The sequence below is a fragment of the Micropterus dolomieu genome, linkage group LG10 (assembly GCF_021292245.1).
Source record: "Micropterus dolomieu isolate WLL.071019.BEF.003 ecotype Adirondacks linkage group LG10, ASM2129224v1, whole genome shotgun sequence".
NCBI lineage: Eukaryota > Metazoa > Chordata > Actinopteri > Centrarchiformes > Centrarchidae > Micropterus > Micropterus dolomieu.
Window position 1 is genome coordinate 3,282,285 of NC_060159.1, and position 22,369 is coordinate 3,304,653.

A 22,369-nucleotide genomic window follows, 5' to 3' on the forward strand; every position below is an offset into this window, starting at 1 on the left:
AAAAAGTTAAAAAGACGGTTAAAATCTGATTTTGTCAGCTCAGACTGCTGAAGAGCTGTGTCATTTGTTCCGACATGGACTATCACTCTTGTGATGGAGGACGGGAGCGACGGCATCAGGTCCTGGAGTTTTTTTAAAATGTCAGCTGTGGTGGCACCGGGAAAGCAGTGAGTGGTAGCGTTAAAGAAACGGAGGTTTCTGGTTATGGAGTCACCAATTATTAGTGTGGTTGGGGAGAAAAGGGGACGAGGAGATGCCGGTTGTTGGGTTCCAGAGCAGGACTGAGCAGAATCTGCTTCAACACTGTGTGCGGACTGAGGATGGAGTGTGTGAGCTGCCGAGTGTTGTGTTGGAGTAGCAGTAACAGACCTGAGAGAAGGGCTACCCGACGGTGCAGGGTAGAGACGGCCTCCGGAGCGTCTGAGCACAGTCTCCTTCAGGATCCTACGTCGGGAAGCGGAGGTTTTTGACCGGGATGACGGCCGCCGATCAGGCCCGGCGGCAGACCGGTGGCCCAGTCCAGGAGATGTAGCCGGTGGAGGAGATGCAACAGTGTCGGCAGGCACTGTGCGCCGAAACAGATCCGTATCAGGGAGACTCGAAGCCGCAGGTGCATCCGCTGGATGGACCGGAGTGTCGTTAGACAGGGCTGCATAGCGGTTGGAGACGCCAATGTGCGGAGGAGAGGCAGCCCCCTCCGAGCCTCTCTTGCAGCCACGGACCACCACTTCAGCCCAGGTTGACTGATGCTTCGGAGTCGAGCAGGATGAAAGCCTAGGAAGGCCAGAGGGGTCCCAAAACACGGTGTCCTGGATGTTAGCGGTTGCACTAAGAGAAACAATCTGTTTGGCTTGTACTGAAGCCACATCCATAAAGCCAGTCAGCAGGGAATCTTTCTCTTTGAGTTCCTCTGAAAGTCGTCGGATGTCTTCCATAAGGTCAGCAATCTTCTTGTTCGCTTTCTTAAGGAGTGAGCAGTCCTCATGGGGCAGAGTTATCTCGGCTAGCATAGTCACCGGAGCTTTGTTGTGGTCAGTAGCGCTGATCGCGTTTTTACGGTCATCTAGCTTAAAATCCATGTCGGATGACTAAAATCCTTAACCCACGTAAAACTTAAGTTAAATAAAAAGGATATATAAAAAAAATTTTGTTGTCATTTGTAGTGGAGATGAGTGGCACCCGGTGGGGTCTTCTGCTGTTGTAGCCCATCCGCCTCAAGGTTGTGCATGTTGTGGCTTCACAAATGCTTTGCTGCATACCTCGGTTGTAACGAGTGGTTATTTCAGTCAAAGTTGCTCTTCTATCAGCTTGAATCAGTCGGCCCATTCTCCTCTGACCTCTAGCATCAACAAGGCATTTTCTCCCACAGGACTGCCGCATACTGGATGTTTTTCCCTTTTCACACCATTCTTTGTAAACCCTAGAAATGGTTGTGCGTGAAAATCCCAGTAACTGAGCAGACTGTGAAATACTCAGACCGGCCCGTCTGGCACCAACAATGCAACAAGGTGGATGTCTAACAGTGGGAATGGAACCCAGGTCTCCCACACCAAAGGCAAGCATCTTATCTATGCACCACCACCCCCCTATCTATTGACAGAAATACAATATAAGATCCATAACTATGTTTTCAGTGGTGTATAAAGACCTTCCATAATGAACCGTTACAGTAGCCCAAACAGACAAACTTCACTACAGAGCGCGTTTTGTCACTACATTGAATACTTACAAAGAAGAAGAAGTAATAATAGTAAGTAGTAATAGTAGTAATAATAATAATAATAATAATAATCTTTATTTGTAGATGTTGTTCAAAAACAAGTTACAAAGGGCTTTAACAAGTGTAAAGACAATAATACAATAGTAATAGTAGTCGTCCAGTGTGTTAGAAGTCAGAAGAGAAGGGAAATTTGGACAAACAGAGGACCAAATAGAGAATAAAAGCCGACAGAGCGTGTTGGCCACCGTACTTCCCTTACTTGCTTGCAAAGGGAGGAGTCAAGTCAATTTTATTTCTATAGTACATTTAAAAACAACAGGATTTGACCCAAAGTGCTTTTCAAGTACACAACACACAAACACAAGTATACATGAACGAAAGAACAAGCTTTGTATCCAAATACACAATACAACACTGGTATAGTTTAGTTTAGTTTAGTTTAGTTTAGTTTATTTGTTTAGCACGTTTGGTACAAGTCCAGAACAATGCAAGGAGGGAACGAAGCCAGACTAGGCTTGTACAGAGTTCCACTCCTTTTCCCATATTAAGTCACGAGATATGCAGACTAAGCATCAAAGTAGAAGAAAAAGAACAACAACAAAAAACAGAACACACAAGAAAAAGAAAAAAAAATGAAAATAAAAATAAACAACAAGCGATAGAAAGCAATTCAATACAAACCAACAATACTTAGAAAAAGAAAAGAAAAAAAAAACTACATAAAGGCATCAAGCTAGCAGTAGTAAACTCTTCAAATGCTTTTTAAAAGCTGAATAAGAAGACATTGATCGCAACGATGGACTTAAGTCACTCCAGAGCTTAGGACCTCTAAAAGAAATATTAAATTGATGTCTTGTAGTTCGTGTGATTGGTAAAACTAAGTTATTATTGCTATGTCTAGTGTGAAATGAATGAACATGTGAGATAGGAATAAACAAATTCTGGAAAGAATCTGGTAGATCTTGTTTCCTATATATAAACTTATGCATAAGTAAACATATTTGATAAATATTTACCTTATCAATAGGGAGAACTTTAAATTTATTATAAAGCAAACTACAAGAGATGTTTGATTCATACTTGAAAGACTCATGATGTTAAGAAGTGCTTCCACATTCAAAGGTTATACTTGAGTGTACATCACAGGCTGACCAGTCAGCATGAATGCATGAATGAATGATGTACAAGAATAGCGTTGTATAAAATATCTGTTTTGACCAAATATTTATTTGTATTTCTACTCCCTGATATCAAAGTGATTATATATGTAGCAAAAGTTACCGCTGATCTACTTTGTGGTGTGCATGTCATCCTGAAGCTGTTCAGTGGAAAAAAAAGACCAGTCACAGGGTCACAGTCCAGGATCAAGGATTACCATATGCTTTTCGAGGTCCTGCAAAGCCAAAAATAACCCTCTCCACTCTGCTCATGACATCTTTTGACCTCTAATGTTGTCATCGTTGCATGTGTCCTGTGTCTGTCGCAGAGTGCGAGTGCAATAAATGCGGCACCTCTTCATGCGACGACAGGACAGGAGTGTGTCACTGCAAGCCGGGCGTCACCGGACGATTCTGTGACCAGTGCGAGGTGAGAGGAACCGTGTGACTCTGCCCAGTCCAGTCCAACTGGTACTTCTGTGTGAGACTTAGGGATTTCATGTGAAGAAGGATTAAAGGGTCATTCTAGTTTACTACAACCTGGGTCATATTTACCTGGTTTTGGCCATTATTTCTATGGGTAATACTCACACTATATTGTTTTTATAAGTGTAGTGGTCTGTGTTTCTTGAAGAGGTGAGTGAAACTGAAATTAGATCCATTGTAGCAAAATCCAAAAATCAGACATCAACCAGTAGTGATGAGAATGTAATAAAAGCTATATTTTCAATCTTTCTTTTCAGAATGGGAGATACACGCAGCTTTACTAACTACAGACCAGTGTCCTTGCTTTCATATTCCAAAGAGCTTAAACTGTACAAAAATAAAATAAAAACTTCTATTGGAAATAATGAAAAAAGAATTTAGATTTAATTTAGATCATTACTATCTTAAGTTCTAAAGTTCGTATGCATGGTGTGAGAGAAGTAGTTCTAAATGGGTTAAGCAGCTATAACAGAAACTACGTACAGTTACAAGTAATACAGGTAAAAGTTTGAAGACTGAATGTGGAGTCCCCCAAGACTTGGTTTTGGGGCCTAAACTTTCCATTTTGTATTTTAATGTCAAGTGCAGTTTGTGCTGTTTGCTGATGACACACATGTATTTGGTTCAGGAGATGAATTAAAAAAGCTTTAGCAGAGAGCATTGTAAATGAAATGAACAAACTTAAAAGATGCTTTGATAAAAATAACTTTATGGTTTCTGCAAATCAAACAAAAGATAAAAATCCTTGAAAGATAAAATTTGAAAGATAAATTTTGTTTAGGTGTGACATGGAATGACAAACTCATGGAAATCTCATGTAGCACATGTAAAAACAATATTTCAGTTTTTAACAGAGATAGAAAGGATGGCCAACACTGCCTAAATAACACCCCCAGCTATAATAGACTTATCCTTTAAATAATGCACAACAATATGTTTCAAAATACACTTGAACAGCCAGATACTGGGATCTAACAGAGTCCTTCATTTTTGTAATCTAGGAGGGCTACTCTGGTTTCTCCAGCTGTCAGGGCTGCCGGAGGTGTGAATGCGGGCCAGCTTCCATTCGCACCACCTGCCATCCTCTCACCCACAGCTGTCCGTGCCGCCCAGGGGCCGGAGGTCGTTACTGCGAGCGCTGCCTGCCAGGCTACTGGGACTACAGCCCCTCCGGGTGCCAGAGTAAGTCATCTGTCCATCATATGACATGTCAAATGTTCTTGTGGTCTTTTTTGAAAAGACACCCCAGACCACTTGTTTAATGCAGATAATACTTTCCCAGAGGAAAAGGCTGTACTGAGTACACACGTTCCCACACCCACTAACACAGTAGTGCCCATGATGTCAGAGAAGCATCTGCAGAGAGCTGTGACCCTGTGGCCGGAGAATCTCTGCAGAGAGCTGGATGACTTCACCATGCAGCCTAACTTTATACACACACACACACACACACACACACAGCTCCTAAAACCATCAGTCCCACACAAGAGAGGCCACAAGACAGATGTGCAGGCCTCAAGCCAAAATACCATCTGTGGGTCTTGATATATTTGACCTGTTTCTAGCTGAACAAGAATTTAGGCTGATGTGCAGAGGGTTGTCTCACACTGTATGATGAATTGCATCTGCTTTTTATTTTACAGAGTGTGACTGTGAGAGCGGCCACTGTGATATGCATACAGGAGAGTGCCTGGCAGAGGCTGCAACAGTCAACCTGTGCAACATCAGTAAGTGGAGTTAACAACTGTAGCAGAGATAGAATGACACTACTACTACTACTACACTGCCATTACAGTTTTGAAATGAACAAAAACAAATTGTTTGGAATTCGAGAACTGTAATCCACTTTTCTTCTTTTTAGGTTGTGATGAGTGCATTTGGCATCTGATTGGGGACTTGCAGCTGTCCAACAAGACACTGGACCAGCTGAAAGTCGGAGTGTTGAACATATCCACCGGTGCTGCGGCCAACGACAGGCTCAAATACTACAACTACACTGCTCATCGACTGCAGGTACACACACGTAACGGGATTAATGCAGATGAATTAAAAGACACGTTAAAGCTGCAATAATCAACACTGCATTAAAGGACAATGTGTCATGTGAAAGATGTCATTAGTAGAGACAAACCCACATCCATATGTTCCACAACTCCGAGTTTCTCTTCAGCTCTACAGGTGATTATTTCTTCAGACAAATGTACTTATTGCAAGTCGCTTTGAACAAAAGTGTCTGCTCAATACCCTAAATGTAAATGTACAGAAAATATTAGCCTCTTTTAGCTCACTGTTTTGGTTTTATGACCAGGTCAGCATGCAGCAGCTTTCAGCAAACAGCTCTGACCTTACCTGTTTAGCACCAAATCAGAAACAACTTTAGCGACGAGCCAGTGAAAGTGTAGAGTTTAGCATCAGAAAACAAATCTATTGATGTGGAAATCCATGCAGAAGTATTTATAAACTATGGAAGCAGCCTCAATAAACTGTGGGAACAGATTGGGAAACCCAGCACGGCGATTTCTGAAGAGTTCACAAACCCGTGATGACCCCCCTTTGGCCAAAACAAAAAAGATGAATGCAGCTTTAAATGTAGGAAATATAATAAACATTTGAAACATGGCAGGTAAAGATGAAGTGGGTTCACAGAAAAAGTCAATTGTGGCACAGATCAATCCTGTGTAACAGTGTAACTACTTCTAAGGGTTTGTTTTCTTTTTTCTTTACACTACGCTGGGCTTTTCACACTTTCTATAATGTGCTCAAATAAATGACATCATTTACTTTGCTTCCAGGCTCAGTTTCATGGCTGGAGAAACAAGTCTGATGTAATGAAGGCCCAGACTGGGGAGCTGGAGGAGGCCACAGAGGCTGTGGTGCTGGACATTAAACAGTTGGGAGAATCGGTCAGAAAACCATCATTTATCATTTCATGTACTTTAACCATTTAAGGGAAGTCTATAGATTTTAAAGGGCTTTAGAATTGGAAGCCAACATTTGTTTCCCTAGTAATACACTGTGCATCTGATTAAAACTCCTATCCTCAGAACTTTACTAAAGATGTTTCAGATTGCTCAGCTGCATGTCCTTGCTTCTATACAGTCAATCAAATCCATTATTTAGACTTCAGGGATTTGACAACGTAGCACAGCCTACAAAAGGTGGACCTGACATGTTCCAGTTAATTTAGACCTAGTCAAATCTTTGTACAGGACACCTGAGAGTCCCAGCTCGGTCTTCAGATGCAAGCGACTTCAGCATCTGATTGATGTGTCATTGATTAGTTATTGTGGTGGTTTTCCAGGAGAGTGTGGTGAAGACTCTGGGGAACAAGCTGGAAAATGACACGCTCGAGACCATCACTCTGGCTGAGCAGCTCAGCACGAACCTCACTGATCTCAACGTGCGCATTGAAGGTACCAATAAGCTCTACTCGGGTGCAACCAGCTCTTTTGTCCTGTCAGTGTTTCCCGCAACACATTAAATGCACAGTATCTTAAGAGTGCTAAACTGTTTAACTATCAAACCATTTAGCCTCAAAGCCTAGACTTCTACAACCTGGGTGACTTGTGAATTTAGGTTCCTAACTCATCACATATGTGCACAGAGATGATCCATGACTGGGAGCTGTACAGTGTTTACCAGGATGTGGATCCAGAGGTGGTCAGACGGAACACTGAGGTGGCCCAGGGAATGGTGACCTGGATGAGGAAATTAGATCTGTCCCCACGAGAGCCCATCGCCACTGACGAGTCGACTGAAGCCCATGACTGTGAGGAGATATACAGAAGTTCCCATAACAACAACAAAAGAGCACAAACACAGCATTCTAGACATGATTATTTCTTGTTATCATTATTGTCATCATTGTGGTATGAAGTCAAAGCGCTCATGAAATTGTATGAAAACGACTCTTTGTTTATCATTATGGTGGAGAGTGAAGATTAAACAAAACTGACCATCACATTCAAACCTATTTAAAATAAAATAACAGAGGTTGTGTTTTCAGTGCTGAGGCGTATCCGTCAGCTGGAAAAGAAGTTGATGATCATAGACGGCCGCCTCCCGCCTGTCAGGGAGGTCCTGTCCCGCTTCTCCACCAAGCTTTCAGATGCCCAGAGTTTTCTCCAGAAGGCAGCCAGCACCATACAGGAGACGGAGGACCGCAACAGAGCCAGCATCCTGAAATTCCAAAGGAATGAGGTGAATTCCCATGACCCCCCCTTGTGCCGCTCCCCTCTCATCTCCTCCGGCTCTTTCTGAAAGCATGCGTGCATTAGTAAACAGTCCTGTTAAAGAGCTCACAGCCCTTCCTCCCTGCTGTGAGGAAAGTGTTCTGGCATGGAGATCCTCCTCTAAGTGCTGTTTGCTTTATCTCTTCTTACAGTGTTGAGTTTCGCTCACCCTAAGGTACCTGGCCTTAAAAGACACAAGAAGAGCCTATCCTTAGCATGCACTGCACAGTTGGACAGGGGGGAGGGAGAGATCTGGTTGTTGTTTGCCAGGCCTGTCATAGAAGTCTATTACTTGTGGTATTTTTTAAGTGTTGAACAGAAACACAAAACCATCTGTGGGAGCTTTGGACTGTTACATTAGGAGGAGGCCCGCACAGAGGGAGGAACAAGGCTGCAATGCACCCCCACCCCCACCCCCCATGATATAATATCCAGAGCCTACACAAAGAAACATGACTATTCCCATGATAAAGCTAATAGTCAACACACAGAGTTATTTCTGCGCAGAGGAGATTCCTCTTTTCCCAAGAAAACTGCCCTGCAAATCTTCAGTATATAATAGATAGCAGAGATATAGTGGTGTGTATACGTAGATCTACAGCTTAAACCCATCTCTGAGCAGGGGGCTTTACCATATATCTACCTTACTATAGTCAGAGATACATACTGGATTAGTACCACTAAGCTTTATGAAAAAGAATGTATGATGGCTTCAACAATATGCAGATGTATGTATGACATCATCTGGCGAGTGCAAGCTACTTTCACTGGAAGAGGGTTGGCAACACAGGTGTTGACTACATGCTTTACCCAGAAGTGATGGCTGTGGTAAGAAGTACAGACCACACCTGACCACACCTAGCTGTGTGGTTCATGGGCATAGTCAGTAGAGATTTAATATTCCTTTCAACCTATAGAGGTCAGTGAATCTTTCATACATCTAATGTGAAGTTGCATATAGTAGCTAGTTAATTGAGTAGCTGCACAACTACTGTAAGAGGCAGCAGTATGAGATCAGTGGTTTAATGATCAAAAATACATTCAGGCAGGCAGGTAGGCAGGTCAAGGTTAAGGTCCGAGTTTAGGTAACAGAAGCAGAAAAAGAAAAAACACAAGGCAAGACAGGTGCATAGCAATTAGTATGAACTGACAGGAGAACAAAGAATCTGGGCCAGTATATGTAGAGAGTGGCTGAGTGGGATTGAGAAGCAGGTAAGGAGGTGGGTAGGGAAGGCCAGGCAATTGCAGAACAGATGAGGGAAGTGAGAACAGGTGTGAAGATGGATGGGGGCAATCCGGTGATGGGGAAACAAAGGAATGAGTGAAAGTCAGAGCATCTGGTGGATGGAAGGGAAAAGCCATTGAAGAGTCCTGGGGAGCAGAAATGTAGCTGGAAAAAATATTGTAAATATGTTTTTACAGTAACATGGATTGATGTGAATGCTATTTGGTGTATTACCTATCCAATACAAATCAGACATGACGCTTACTGTGATGGATTACCTACAGTATCTGAGGCAAATTTCAAGCCTCTGTAAGTTCATGTTCAGATGTAAAAGCCATATGCTGCCTGCCAGGTAGGAAACACATTAAAATATCTTAACATCAAAACACGTGCAATGGTTGGCAGTAATGTAAATATACATGATTTGTAATAAATGGGTTAAAACATGCAAAAACCCTAGAATGGGCCTTCAAGTCCTTGAGTTCATCAGTTCGTTCAGTTCGTGTATTTTAATGTGATTTACAACTGTGTAAAATCATGTGTGGTTGGAATTTGGATCCAGGAAGTTGTGATCCAACCCTTGTCGTCACGCCCTGGTTGACATTATGGGTCTGCTGTCCAGCAGAACAGCTGCTACTGAATGTTACTGCACTATCGGGAGTGGAGATCTCCACGATCAGGGTCTCTCTGTAAATCAATGCCATGAATGGTGCACTAACCAAACATGGAGCCTCTCCTAATCCAGGGCTCTTCCTAGCCTCTGCACAGACTGGTCGACACCAGCTGCAGCCACTGTGTGCACACTGCCTGGTTCCCATAGCCAATCAAATGGTCTCATCATCGTGCCATACTCAGTCATGCAGTCAAATTATCAAAATGGGAATGTTATATGGTACACATCTAAAACTAGATCAAAAACTAGATTCAGCCTATAGAAATAATTTGACATTTTTGGATCCCCCCCCCGCGATCCTGTACGCAGGATAAGCGGTTGACGACGGATGGATATGCACTTATTCGCTTTCCTGCCAAGAGGCAATACCAGTTTTATGTCCATGTGTTAAACACAGAGCTGGAGCCTGGAGGCGATCAGCTTAGCATAATGACTCCATGGGGAGATGACAGTTACTGGTTTAACAGAGAGTTATATGCTGCAACTATTTCTTGTTAATAACAGTTGGCAGTTCACCAAGAAATACTTCCAGCATGTACCTTCGTTTTATAACCACAAAATGTTATTTTTACATTTATGTTTGTGTACAAATAAAGCAAGTGAGATATAACGTGTTTATTAGTGTGCTTTAGAGGAATTGGAAGGCATGGACTTTGGTCAAAGGTGAACTAGCTGTTTCCCATTGCTTCCAGCCTTTATGCTAAGCTAAGCTAAAGACTCCTGCTCTAAACTGAACGCACAAACATGAGAGTGGTATCGAACTTCTCATCTAAGGCTACATTCACACTACTACGTTTTCGAATGCGAAAACCTAAAAGGGAGAGTTTGCTTTAAAACTCCGGACAAGGGTTTTAGTGTGGCCAGGCTGAAACGGAGAAGTTTCAAAACAATGACGCACACACTCACATTTGGCTTCTTGATTGTGTCTTATCAGACATGCAAAACAAAAACAATATGCTACTGAGTTTTTGTTTTGCTATTTTTATTCAACATTTTAAAAACAATTCCTTGGTGACAGCTCCCAATCTGTCTCTACTCCTGTGTTCCGCCTCATCGTCGGCCCATGCAAAAAAATCTCTGATGAGGTTATTCACCATTGCTATTCTTTGTTTGTCTGTAGTAGTACTTTCTTCTTGTGCCACATCTTCTGCAACTGCTTCCTGTTTACACCGGCATGTGCATGCCCAGAGTATGTGACTGGCCACCAGATGTGTGTTTTCAGTCATTTTAATATAGACAGAGATCAATTCTGATATGCAGCTAAAATGCTGGTATGGATGGAGATCGTATTCGTTTTAAAACCCCTGTAGCCCAACTCGCTCGGCAAGACAACATATTAACCAAAATAACAAACTGTTCCTTGAAAGATGGTGTTTCAGGATGCCTCGATTAAAGACGCTAAACATATAATTGCTAAATAAATTTAGCTAATGATCCCACATCTCATTTCATATTTACTGTATCCTAGTAGTACTGGAATAAGTTTTGAAGCTTGAATTGTGGCAGAATTTTACCATGTTGATTTCCTTGTGCCCCCAGGCGAAGCAGCAGAGGCTGGCAGAGGACCACGCAGCTGTCAATGATACACTGGATATAGCCAGAGACTTCATCTCTGAAACAGAGAGCACTGTGGCTGAGGTGGATGCGCTAGTGCAGGTGAGGCTTACATGACTGTGAGGACCCATAATTGTTAGGAGGACTTATGGTGGTTACAGAAGCAGGGGTCAAGGGTGCGAAAGGAAAAATCGTTGGGTCCCTGCTGTCCAGTGACGCTCAGGTTTTCTTTAAGGCTCACTGAACGAGAGGGTACATATCATAATCTAATAGACTGTCATATGAGGCTCCAGTGTCTCAGGATCAGGATTGAATTTATTCATGAAATGAATGAATGGATTCCTGAGACGCAGCCTGTGTGTCTAAAGCTGGCCAATTTGATTTGGAAGCAATTTGTGGATTGCTAGAGATCGAATAAGCCGTGTTCTCAAACAGCTTTACCTTTTTAGTCCTGGCTCTCTATTGAGTTACTCTGTTGGGTAAAACAATCATTCTGAGTTAACAATGTTAGCTTGGACGTGTGTGTGTGTGTGTGTGTGTGTGTGGACTTTGAGTAATCGCAAGGTAACAAGATTCTGAAAGTGGGATATAAATAGAAAACAGTGGAATGTCCCTGCAAATAGTAAAATATGTACGTGTGTTTGCATGTGTTTTTGCATGTGTGTACACATCTGTGCGCACACAGAACGTGACCGAGTACCATGCAGCGATCGATGGCGCCAGCCAAAAGCTGATGGAGAAGACTGAACATCTCTCATTGGCTGACAGAGATCTGGTGCAGAGGGCCGACTCGCACGCTGAGGAGCTGGAGAGAGAGGCCAACGAACTGGAGGAGTGAGACACACTTTTGAATTAAACCGATTAGTTACAAATAGTCAGGCCTACTGGTTCCTACTGAAGATATAAATCTTGAAAATGATTACCTAAACAGGAGTTCCATATACGGTGCATTTGTGGGGAATTAATAATATAAAAGTACGGGTGTTACTACTTTTATTTTTCTTTACTTTACCTGTGCATTTCCTGCTGTCACATGTCAAAATGCAGCAGAAAGCAAGAATATGTGTTTTTAGTAAGTCTCTATTTTCTAGTGTTATTTTTGCTACCATTTTTATTTTTATTTAACTCATTGGTATGGTACTACATGACAATGAAATCCTCCTGACTGGAAAAAAAAACATTTGGCTAATGTTAGCAAGCAATATGCTATTAGCACATCTAGCAGACACAGAGCAACATTAGCATTCATTAGGAGTCGGGGCCACTGGTCTTACAAGCCACCTGACAAATGTAATTTAAATATTATTTTTCACTTTGTTTACAAGCTAGTTGCTAACTTTGTCTGTCTACTGTTTGGTAAGTTAATGTACACTGAGCATGTCAGAGCTTACTTACAGACAACAGCTGCCTGATGCAGGGGACGAACCAAACAGTAAAGTTGTGGCCCAACAACCAAACCAGTGAGCTGAAAGATACTAAATTGCTACCTAGATCTGAGGGGTACTGAAGAGTTGCATGCTTATTCTCTGTGGGTTGATCACTATGAGCAATCCCTCAGATTTACACCTAGTCATTTGATCCATTGTTAATCTAAAAATATTGATTAGTGCAGCTTTAATTTGAAATGAGAACTGGGATTCTTTAAAGCTATTTTGTGCAATATAGCAGTCAAACTAGACTGCTGTCATCCTGTCTCCTCCAGGGATCTGAGAGAGAGCGATGCCAATGGCTTCGTGCAGAGAGCCATAAGTGCTGCCAACGTCTACAACAACATAGTGAAATACATCGCTGATGCCAATATCACCTCACTCACCACCCTCAACTTATCCGAAAGAGCTGAAGATGTATGTTATGTCACTGAAATACACAGCATACATACATTGTTAATTCTTGTCAACATTCTGTGGCTTTGTTATGTGTTCTGTGTTTCAGGCCATCACAGGGATCAGTAAACAGCTTGGGTACCTGGTAACGCAGAGCAACAACGTTTTTAAGGAGGCTGTTTCCTTACGTTCAGAACAAATTGGTATGGCGCTTTCTCAGAATGAGATATCAGTGAAATATTAAAGCTAGGGTAAGCAACACTGGGCAACTAGCAAGAGACAGCTAGATTTTGAAAGTATCCAACTGAAACAAATCCAGTCCCCTCCCTTCAGGCCTTCAATCCAAATCCTGTCGATATTCGAACTGAATGAATAATTGGCCGTACTTATTACAGTCCTGCGACAGCCACAGAAATCAGATTCTATTTATTTTATTTCTGAGAGCATTTGATTAATTGATTGCTGTCAAGCTGTAAAGAGAATATTTTAACAAATTTCAAACAATATGTTTCTGAAATAAATTGCCTACTCTAGCTTTAATGTGTCCTCTACCTGGCATCCCTTTGATATTTATTGTATCTCTCTGTAACAGAGGTAGAAGCTGAGGTGGCTGACAAGTTGAAATACATTGAGGAGACCAAAGAGACCATGGATAATAACAACAATAAACTTGAACAAATAGTGGAGGATATCAGTGGAATACACAGAGGTAAGACAATACTTGGTTATTCTACAGTAACAGTCTGACGTTTTGCTGTCAAACAGACAGATTAGAAAATCCAATTTCACATCTGTATGTTCAGTACAGTGAGAGGTCAGTGGTATACTTAGCCTAGCTTGGCACAAATACTAGAGGCAGAAGGAAACTGCTAGCTAAATGGAGCTTTCCCGCAGTTTCCCCTGTCAACATGCAGAATTCCTGAGTTGTCAGCCTGTTTTTTAAATTTTTTGATTAAATGGCTGTTGCTTCACCCAAATTGCAAAACCAGCCCAATTATAAGACAAAAGGCATAAAAAGTATTTTCCCTCTTCTTACCTGGCAATATGGAGCTGATTTGCTTTTATTTGCCCAGGCCAACATACGCTACATAACGTCCCCACTACTCTGTATAATTCACAGACTCTTCACTGGAATATTTTTGGTAACTTGAATGAATTGACCATTTTAAGCACTGGGTTTTCATGACAGCTGGCCACTTTTCACCATCAACTAAACGCTCTAGACCTTGATATATCAGAATTTGCTCTTTCTTACCCTTTTATATTTCCAGACCGAACACCACAGCGACTGGAGTTCACCTTAAAGGTAGCTGAGGGGACTCTCAACCGCTCAGCTGAGGTCCTTCAAACCATCACCCCAATCAGCAGCAAGGTGGAGGAGTGGGCCAACAACATGAGAAACAACGAATACTCTACAGCTGCTTATGAACAGGCCGTAATGTCTGCCGGGGAAGCAGGTATCCGTTACCACGCTCACGCCAACACATCAATCACCATTTTACCACTATAAAACAACAGTTACTCAAAAATCTATTAACCCTAATGGTAATGTCCTGGGTTTCCTTGTGTATCTTATCTTATCCTGTTTCTTTTCCTCGTGGTCAACGTACTTTGTAGTGGAGAACCTGAACGTGCTCGTTCCTAAGCTGCTGGACAAGCTGAAGGTGGTTGAGGAGAAGAGGCCTGTCAACAACGTGACCACCAACATCTTGAGGATCAGAGAGCTCATAGCCCAGGCCAGAAGTGTGGCCAAGAAAGTTAGTTCATCACTTTAAACATGCTTCCATTGTGGCACATTTAGGACACTCAAATCAAGGTTTCTTTTAGGCCTGTTTCCTTCCCATTTACTAACCATCAAGGACGCACGATATGATGCGATAAAGTAAAAGAAATAAACACATAACATATTAAAACCTAAAAGAAATTAAACATGGAGGTGACGTTCATAAAATAGGATTTTTAAAGGAGAGGTTTTAATAGGTCTTTTGAAATATGTTGCTGATATGTGCCAGGTGTCAAGCAAAGCTTAGTATTATTAAGTGTCATTTATCAGCTGTCAGTGTCATGGAATGAAAATCTGCGCCTGTTTTGTTTTTTTCCAGCATGACAGTGTGATGCATCTGATTGACTGGGTTGTTTTCTACCCCAGGTCCAAGTGTCCATGAAGTTTAACGGTCAGTCCTCAGTGGAGGTTCATCCTCACAGCAACCTGGAAGAACTGAAGACAGTGACGTCCATCAGCTTGTTCATGAGAGTGGACCCTGACAAGGATCCCATAGAGGACCGTTTGATCTTATACCTAGGAGACAGAAATGTGAGAATTCCAAAGGGAAAGATTTGGTTGCTTTGTCATCTGTGGTTATCATTTACTATAAAAGAAGGGATGTTCTTTTTGCTCCCAAATCTAAAAATGATCATTTATGTATCTGCCAAATAGGTGCTGGTTAGTGAGGAGGGTTATAGGGTGGGTATGTGGCCCAGATCTGCTACTGAAACTTGCTCCCAGAGGCCCGGGGCAAAGATAAAAGGCAGGGAGCAGCTTGTGGACATGAATAGTTTGTTGTGATTATGGAGGCAGGAATGACAGGCTTTGAAAGTGCACAGTTGCCTCTTTCAAAAGGTCTCCAAGAGACAACTATAACAATAGCGCAAGTGTGTATCTTCAAAGCTGGAGTTTGATGGCATAAATACTGTTAGCCTCCGCCCTCCAGGGCACAGAAACCGCACCGCTACCCAATGTGAGGCCTCTGTTCTCTTTAACAACACTTCACCATGGTGATTTCACTGCCACTGTAATATATGCGGTGGTGTTTGTCTACTGCTTTTCAGTGTGGGATAATAGCCTCAGCATGAGTACTATTGGTATTCACAAATGAAGGATGTTTCATTTTTTAAAACCACCATATCTCAAGTTAAAATATAATAATTTTCCTGCTGGACACTCTTACCTCAGTGGTGAACAAAACATAAACCGTGGTGCAATATAGTCTCCTGTTTTTGCTCACAGGGTATGAAAGACTACATGGGACTGGCGATCAAGAATGACAACCTGGTGTACGTGTACAAACTTGGGGGTGAAGATGTTGAGATCCCACTGGGTTCAAAGCCTGTCAGCCAATGGCCTGCAGTCTTCAACTACATCAAAGTAGAGAGGTAATATCCATAAATGCAAGGTAATTTAATCATATCGTGCAAGCGCACAACGACAAACTCACAGGTGCGGTCGGTGTGTGAGCACCTATCGCACACCGTGCTGGGGGTTTCACACTGTTCCAATGGTCACCAGTGGTGGTGACATGCCAACAACAACGCAGTGAAGGAGACTAGCTAGCAAGCTTAGCAAATAAACTAGTTTCTTTGACCTAGAATGGATTTAGGTGAGTAACACTGAATGAAAACATAACTTGTGTTTATTTGTACTAAACTTTTTTTTTTTTAGACTTTATGATTTTGGCATGCCAACTTATTCAGTTCAAACCTTCTCTTCCTCTGACAGCTGCGTCGGGGGACATCCTCTGTTGTATTCAAAGGTGTAACATCATCCTTCTGTCTAATGACAGCGGTTCCCAAACTTTTTAGGCAACGCACCCCCTTCTACAACTTGACCAGGTTGTTGCACCCCCAAACCCCTCTTTCTCTCTCTGAAGGTGCAATAAACATTTAAAATCTGATGATCTGTTTCTATGATGACAAGCAGCGCAGTGTCCCTGTTCCACCAGTGAACATGCCCGAAGTCACAGCTACAGGGATTCTCTCAGTGACATTCTTAACACTTAAACACAGCATGCATCCGTCTTCTGTCTTTTCACTGATCGGAATTTAACATTATATATTTATTACTTTAAAATGTAACTGTGTCAGTAAAACTTTTTCTCAGATGTGATGGTTAGACTTTGCAATCGATCCACAGTTCATCTGCGTACCGAACCATGCGGAGGGAGGCGGGGGGTATTTTCCTGACAAAAAATAAAACATTTCAAAACATCCCCCCTCTGTTTTCTCACAAATTGCACCCTGTTATAGCCTCATAAACAGATAACATGGAAGAGGATCCATATGAGGATTTGTAAGTACAGAATGGGTGGCTCAGTCTGAGAGAGAGGGAGGGGAGAGGGAAAGAGGCATGTGAGTAGCCATTCCCTGTGATCTAACTATTAATATTTTATTTTAAAATTTAATTTACAAAGGAAAGTTTTCAATTCAGGCTTTTATTTCATGAAAATTTACCCAAAAAATAATTGTTGTAGTTATTACACCACTACACCACCATTACATTTTTCCTGTCATGCACCACCTAGAGGCGCATCGCATTTTGGGAATTGCTGGTCTAATGTTCTCTCACCTGTGTTGTTTGTCACATCCCCTTGACGTCCTCCATGTAAGTCGAGGACTGCTCTGATGACACGTCTTTGGCAGCTGTATTAACAATTTTAGGAATACAAAAATGTTCTTGCATGAGGCTCATTGTCTCACATGCTGTATGTCTCTCCAAACCAGATTGTGGTAAAATTACTCATGCCCGCTTTGTGCTCTTTGCTTACAGGCTTGGCAGACATGGAAAAGTCTTCCTAACCATCCCCAGTCAGAGCTCTACAGACGAGCAGAAGTTTATCCAGAAAGGCGAGGCTCCAGGCACTGACTCAATGTTTGACCTTGACCCCAAGGATATAGTGTTCTCTGTTGGTGGTGTCCCACCAAATGTCACGGTAATGCCCTATACAAACATACATTAATACAAATAAATCCTTCCAGTTTTTTGTCCTAATGATGACATGTTTTTTTATTTCATTACTTAGCTTCCACCACCTCTGAGTCTTGCTCCTTTTGTAGGCTGCATTGAGTTGGGTTCGCTGAACAACGACGTGATCAGTCTGTACAATTTCAAAAAGACTTACAAAATGGATGTAGTCACATCAACACCATGCCCCAGGTACACATTTTGCATGGCTGGATTAACCTGTTATTTGACCCCAGATCAAAATGTAGCTTCAATCCCACTGACCACTCACTGTGGACTTTGTATGTGCTCTGCCACCTCCATGTTCCTACTACAGAGATCGTTTGTGGTCGTTCAAACTAGATTTTGACACACAAAAAAATATCTAATAATTCGGGACCCTGCTTAATTAATTTTGTACATTAGTGGTGCAAATTCTCTAACAAATTTGCTATCAATCAAATTAACAAAATTGATCTGATTATTATATGAATGAATGTATCACATAGTTTTCAAAACATTATAAGTATCAAATAACATTTCTCCTTCTGCTCTCAGGTACAAGTTGGCATTTTCCCAGAGTCGTATTGCTAGCTACCTGTTTGATGGAACGGGCTACGCACTCGTCAGTAACATTGAGAGGAGGGGCAAATTTGGTGTTGTCACAAGATTTGATATTGCAGTGCGAACTGTCGCAAACAATGGTGTCCTCTTCCTGATGGTCAACGGGGTAAGTCTAAGGGCTCTTTAAATGTGCTTCAATCTTAAACCTCACACAAAAGAGCTAAAGACCCATTTCACAATGAAATATAAACATAAGTCTAACAACCATTTAGTAAATGTAAAGTGAGTGTGACCCGTTATCTGACCCTCCGACCCTCAGACCCTAGGCTTGGTATCACTGGAAAAAAAAATCCAGATAGAAATGTCCACATACTGTATGCTGTACATTAAACATACACTACATCTCATCTTCTCTCTAGACATAATAACAATTGATCAAGTGTAGAAGCATAATTAGTTTTCATTGTTCAATGTAGCTCAAATGCAGAGGCAAATCCTAATGTATGTTGATCTCTTCTTTTCAGGATAACTATTTCCTTTTAGAGTTAAAAAATGGCTTCCTGCGCCTAATGTATGACTTTGGCTTCAGCAGTGGGCCACAACTTTTGGAGGATAACTTACCAAAGCTGCAAATAAATGATGCACGATACCACGAGGTAGATTCCTTCTTCTCCTTTAACTGGTTAAATATTTTCTATTTGAACTTGTGAATAGGTTACGTGTTGGTGTAACTGTCGATGCTGGGCTGTTTGCATAGGTGTCTGTGATCTACCACCAGTCAAAGAAGGTTATTTTACTGGTGGATAAGAGCCATGTAAAATCTATGGAGAATCCTAAAACCACATTGCCTTTCTCTGACATCTACATTGGTGGGGCTCCCTCAAGTGTTGTCAAATCAAGGTGAGTTAAATACACTAGAAACCATACATGTAACACTCAACACTACAGAGGTCTGGATTCTCATGTGTAGACCAAAATCCTCAGAGCTAAACTGTGCATCACCCTTTGGAAAGCCCAAAAGGCAGTTTAGAAGAATGTATTTCATTTTAGACAGTTTGACGATCCAACTTCTCTGGATGACACAGATGCTCACTGCTGTCAAAGCTGCATTATTGATTTTTCTCCCACTTCAGTGGCAGCGGAACAAGCTGTAAACACAGTATTGACTCATATCACCCTACATCACCTTAAATTGTTAAAACATGTTAGCAAACAGTTGCCATTTTCACATCCAGCAGTTATGGAGCAACAGTGGCATTCATTTAGAGTCATGTCTCTTGCCATCTGACAAATAACTCCACTATGCTCTACCTATGTTCACCAGCTAGATGCTAACTTTGTCTATTGTTTGGCGCTGGACAGTGAGTTCAGCATAAGTGTCATTTACACTAGGGATGCTGGGGACCCATGTACTCATCACTTTTTAAAATCCCTGATTTTGTCCCATCAGTTTTTGAAATCATTTGTAAAAAATGTTCTGAAAAAAAACTTGCATTTACCTGACGCTTCTATCCAAAGCGACTTACAATTGTTGTATATGTCAGGGGTCGCACGCCTCTGGAGCATGTAGGAGTCAAGTGTCTTGCTCAGGGACACAATGGTGTTTCACAGTGGATTTGAACCTGGGTCTTTCACACCAAAGGCATGGGCCTTATCTACTACTCCATCACCACCACCAAGTAATGTAAAATAACAAATTTAAATGCTTTGAGAAAGGTTTATTTGCACAATAAGAATACATGCAATGCAATTAAAAAATAGAAGAAACACATGTGCATTGTCCAATCAATGTAACTTAAACATTATGCTTATTATAAATTGGCCCAAAAATGTGCATGCACCGATCAGTAACTTCAACAACTTCTTGACTGTTTACATTTGGCCAAGTTCTCTCCCTGTGAACATGACAAAAGACGAGGGAAGGCTCCTGCCTACCTGTGTGCTGACTCAGCAGGGATGATATCACATGAGAAAAGTTGATCTACAGGAGAAACAGATCTGAAAGCAACACAGAATGACTGAGAGTTGCACTGTTTTATATTTTGAATTGATATCTCTCACCTTTTGTGTTTCCCTTTACATAAATAAAAATATTTCCACCATAACTTGGTGCAGAAAAATTTACCAGAATGCAGGAAATTAAGTGTTTAGCGCTCAAAGTTTTCTAGGGGAGGACCCACTGATCCCCCACTCATATATTTTGGCACTGAAGATTTCGTCAAAATTTTGTCAAAATTTCTTCTTGTCTTGTTCTTGTGAACCCAGTATAATTGATCAAGTAATTTCATCCTCACACCCCTAATCTGAACACCTATGAACACCCCACCACTTTTCAACACAAAATAACGCCCTTGGCACCTACCTACAGAGATTTCTCCCAAGCTCTATGGAACTTTCTAGCCTCCTTAAACTCATTGTTTTGGTTTTACTGCCCCAAATTCTGCTCTTATAAATTCTGTTCCCAGCTGCAGCAACTGTTTTTAGCAAAAAAGCTCCGAAAAATCATAGTACACGCTCAGCACCAAACAGCAGACAGACGAAGTTAGCAACAAGCTAGCTAACTGGAAGTCGAACATCTAGCAGCTAAAGACCAAATGTAATTCTAAGGAGTTGGTGGAAACCAAATCAGAGCTAAAAAGGGAGTTAATACTAGAGTTACATCTGACAGGTGGCCGGTTTTCCTGCCTCCAAGTGTCCAAAAAGTATATTACAAGATCTTTAAAAAGAACGTTTGGATTTCACTTTAAATTTGGGGCAAATAGGTGACTCCTTGGATTATGTGTATCACCACAGGCCTGAGCTGTCTGCTGTCGTAGGCCTGAAAGGCTGTGTGAAAGGTTTCCAGTTCCAAAAAAAAGATTTCAACCTGCTGGAGGAGCCTGGCACAATTGGAATCAGCAGCGGCTGCCCTGAGGAGTCCTTTGTAAGTGCGCCCTCCAACACTTCAGACACTGTCAGAGATAATACACTGCATAAGTCTCCCTGGAATATAATATGGATGAAGAGTAGATCGCACACACATCTACACACACACACACACACAAACTTTCATTCTCAGTTGTGAGAGAATAATTGGCTGTTCTAGTTCATCAGCTTTCACAAGAGTCAATCGATATTCCCATTAGGGGATCACTGAACTGTAAGCTGAGAGAGTGATAGGCAATAGGCGATAAAGGGAGATGTGATTTTTTTTTGTAACAGATGTCCCGTAAAGCCTATTTCACCGGAGAGAGCTACCTGGGATCCACAGCAAAGATCTCACCTTTCGATACCTTTGAGGGAGGACTCAACTTTAGAACGCTGCAGCCCAGCGGACTCCTGTTCTACCACAGTGAAGGGGTACACACTCAACTGTGTCTTTAAACACATGGTTAGATGTCGGTTGGATCAAGTTGGATTATAGATATAGTATAATGCTAACTTTCAAATTGTTGGTTAAGAAAATTTGTTTTTAGTGAATTTTCAATTGCTTAAAGAACTTTGGGTCAAAACAATGAAAGTATATTTTGTATGGTTAATAATAACAAATCATTAATTTACATTACATATTTTCGTAATTTAAAAAAACCTCAACTTAAGACCTTGTGCTTCTTAGAATAAGCTAGAAACAGATTTTCTCCCTCTGCAGTCTGATGTGTTCAGCATCTACCTGGAAAACGGAGCAGTGGTGCTGAACTCCAGAGGAACCCGAGTTAAATCACAAAAGAAGCAATACAATGACGGAAGGACACACTTCTTAGTGGCCTCAGTGAACAATCAGAAGTAAGTATTCTACCTCACAGCCACAGTCCGGCCAACAGCTGTCTTGCATCATGTTGGGTTATGAGCAATCTCTACATCCTGTTTCCTCTCAACTCTTATAAGTTAAAATGACTTAAATTTAGAAACATGGAATGCAAAAATCCTTTTAGATAGAACAGGTCTCCATCATAATTAAAGGTCAAGATAATTTGATTGCTTAACCCATGTGTATCCGATGTGAATAAGTTTGATTTTATAATTGCTAATAAAGTTGTAGTTTGGTCTATAGGCATAGTGTTTAGAGGAAAATCAGTCACTTGCTTTGTGTTGCTTTCATCCAGTGGTGGAAAGTAATTAAGTACATTTACTCAATTACTGTACTTATGTACAAGTTTGAAGTACTTGTACTTTTCTTGAGTATTTTCTTTTCATCCGCTACATCTCAGAGGGAGATATTGTAATTTTTACTTCACTAGA

The 22,369-nt window shown here is 41.5% G+C and overlaps 1 protein-coding gene across 1 annotated transcript in view; it reads left to right on the plus strand.

The window, feature by feature from the left end:
* lama4 (laminin, alpha 4) overlaps positions 1–22,369 on the plus strand; it is a 37,279-nt gene that overhangs the window by 7,715 nt on the left and 7,195 nt on the right. Inside the window, exons 6-30 of the mRNA XM_046060387.1 lie at positions 3,207–3,307; positions 4,365–4,545; positions 5,007–5,090; positions 5,225–5,376; positions 6,156–6,266; positions 6,665–6,776; positions 6,968–7,132; positions 7,370–7,563; positions 11,033–11,149; positions 11,733–11,881; positions 12,750–12,891; positions 12,980–13,073; positions 13,463–13,579; positions 14,142–14,327; positions 14,488–14,627; positions 15,020–15,184; positions 15,878–16,023; positions 17,414–17,576; positions 17,667–17,800; positions 18,146–18,317; positions 18,676–18,807; positions 18,909–19,051; positions 20,945–21,074; positions 21,353–21,490; positions 21,780–21,913. Coding sequence (XP_045916343.1) covers positions 3,207–3,307; positions 4,365–4,545; positions 5,007–5,090; positions 5,225–5,376; positions 6,156–6,266; positions 6,665–6,776; positions 6,968–7,132; positions 7,370–7,563; positions 11,033–11,149; positions 11,733–11,881; positions 12,750–12,891; positions 12,980–13,073; positions 13,463–13,579; positions 14,142–14,327; positions 14,488–14,627; positions 15,020–15,184; positions 15,878–16,023; positions 17,414–17,576; positions 17,667–17,800; positions 18,146–18,317; positions 18,676–18,807; positions 18,909–19,051; positions 20,945–21,074; positions 21,353–21,490; positions 21,780–21,913 — 3,502 coding nt within the window. The remainder of the gene's footprint in view (positions 1–3,206; positions 3,308–4,364; positions 4,546–5,006; positions 5,091–5,224; positions 5,377–6,155; positions 6,267–6,664; positions 6,777–6,967; positions 7,133–7,369; positions 7,564–11,032; positions 11,150–11,732; positions 11,882–12,749; positions 12,892–12,979; positions 13,074–13,462; positions 13,580–14,141; positions 14,328–14,487; positions 14,628–15,019; positions 15,185–15,877; positions 16,024–17,413; positions 17,577–17,666; positions 17,801–18,145; positions 18,318–18,675; positions 18,808–18,908; positions 19,052–20,944; positions 21,075–21,352; positions 21,491–21,779; positions 21,914–22,369) is intronic.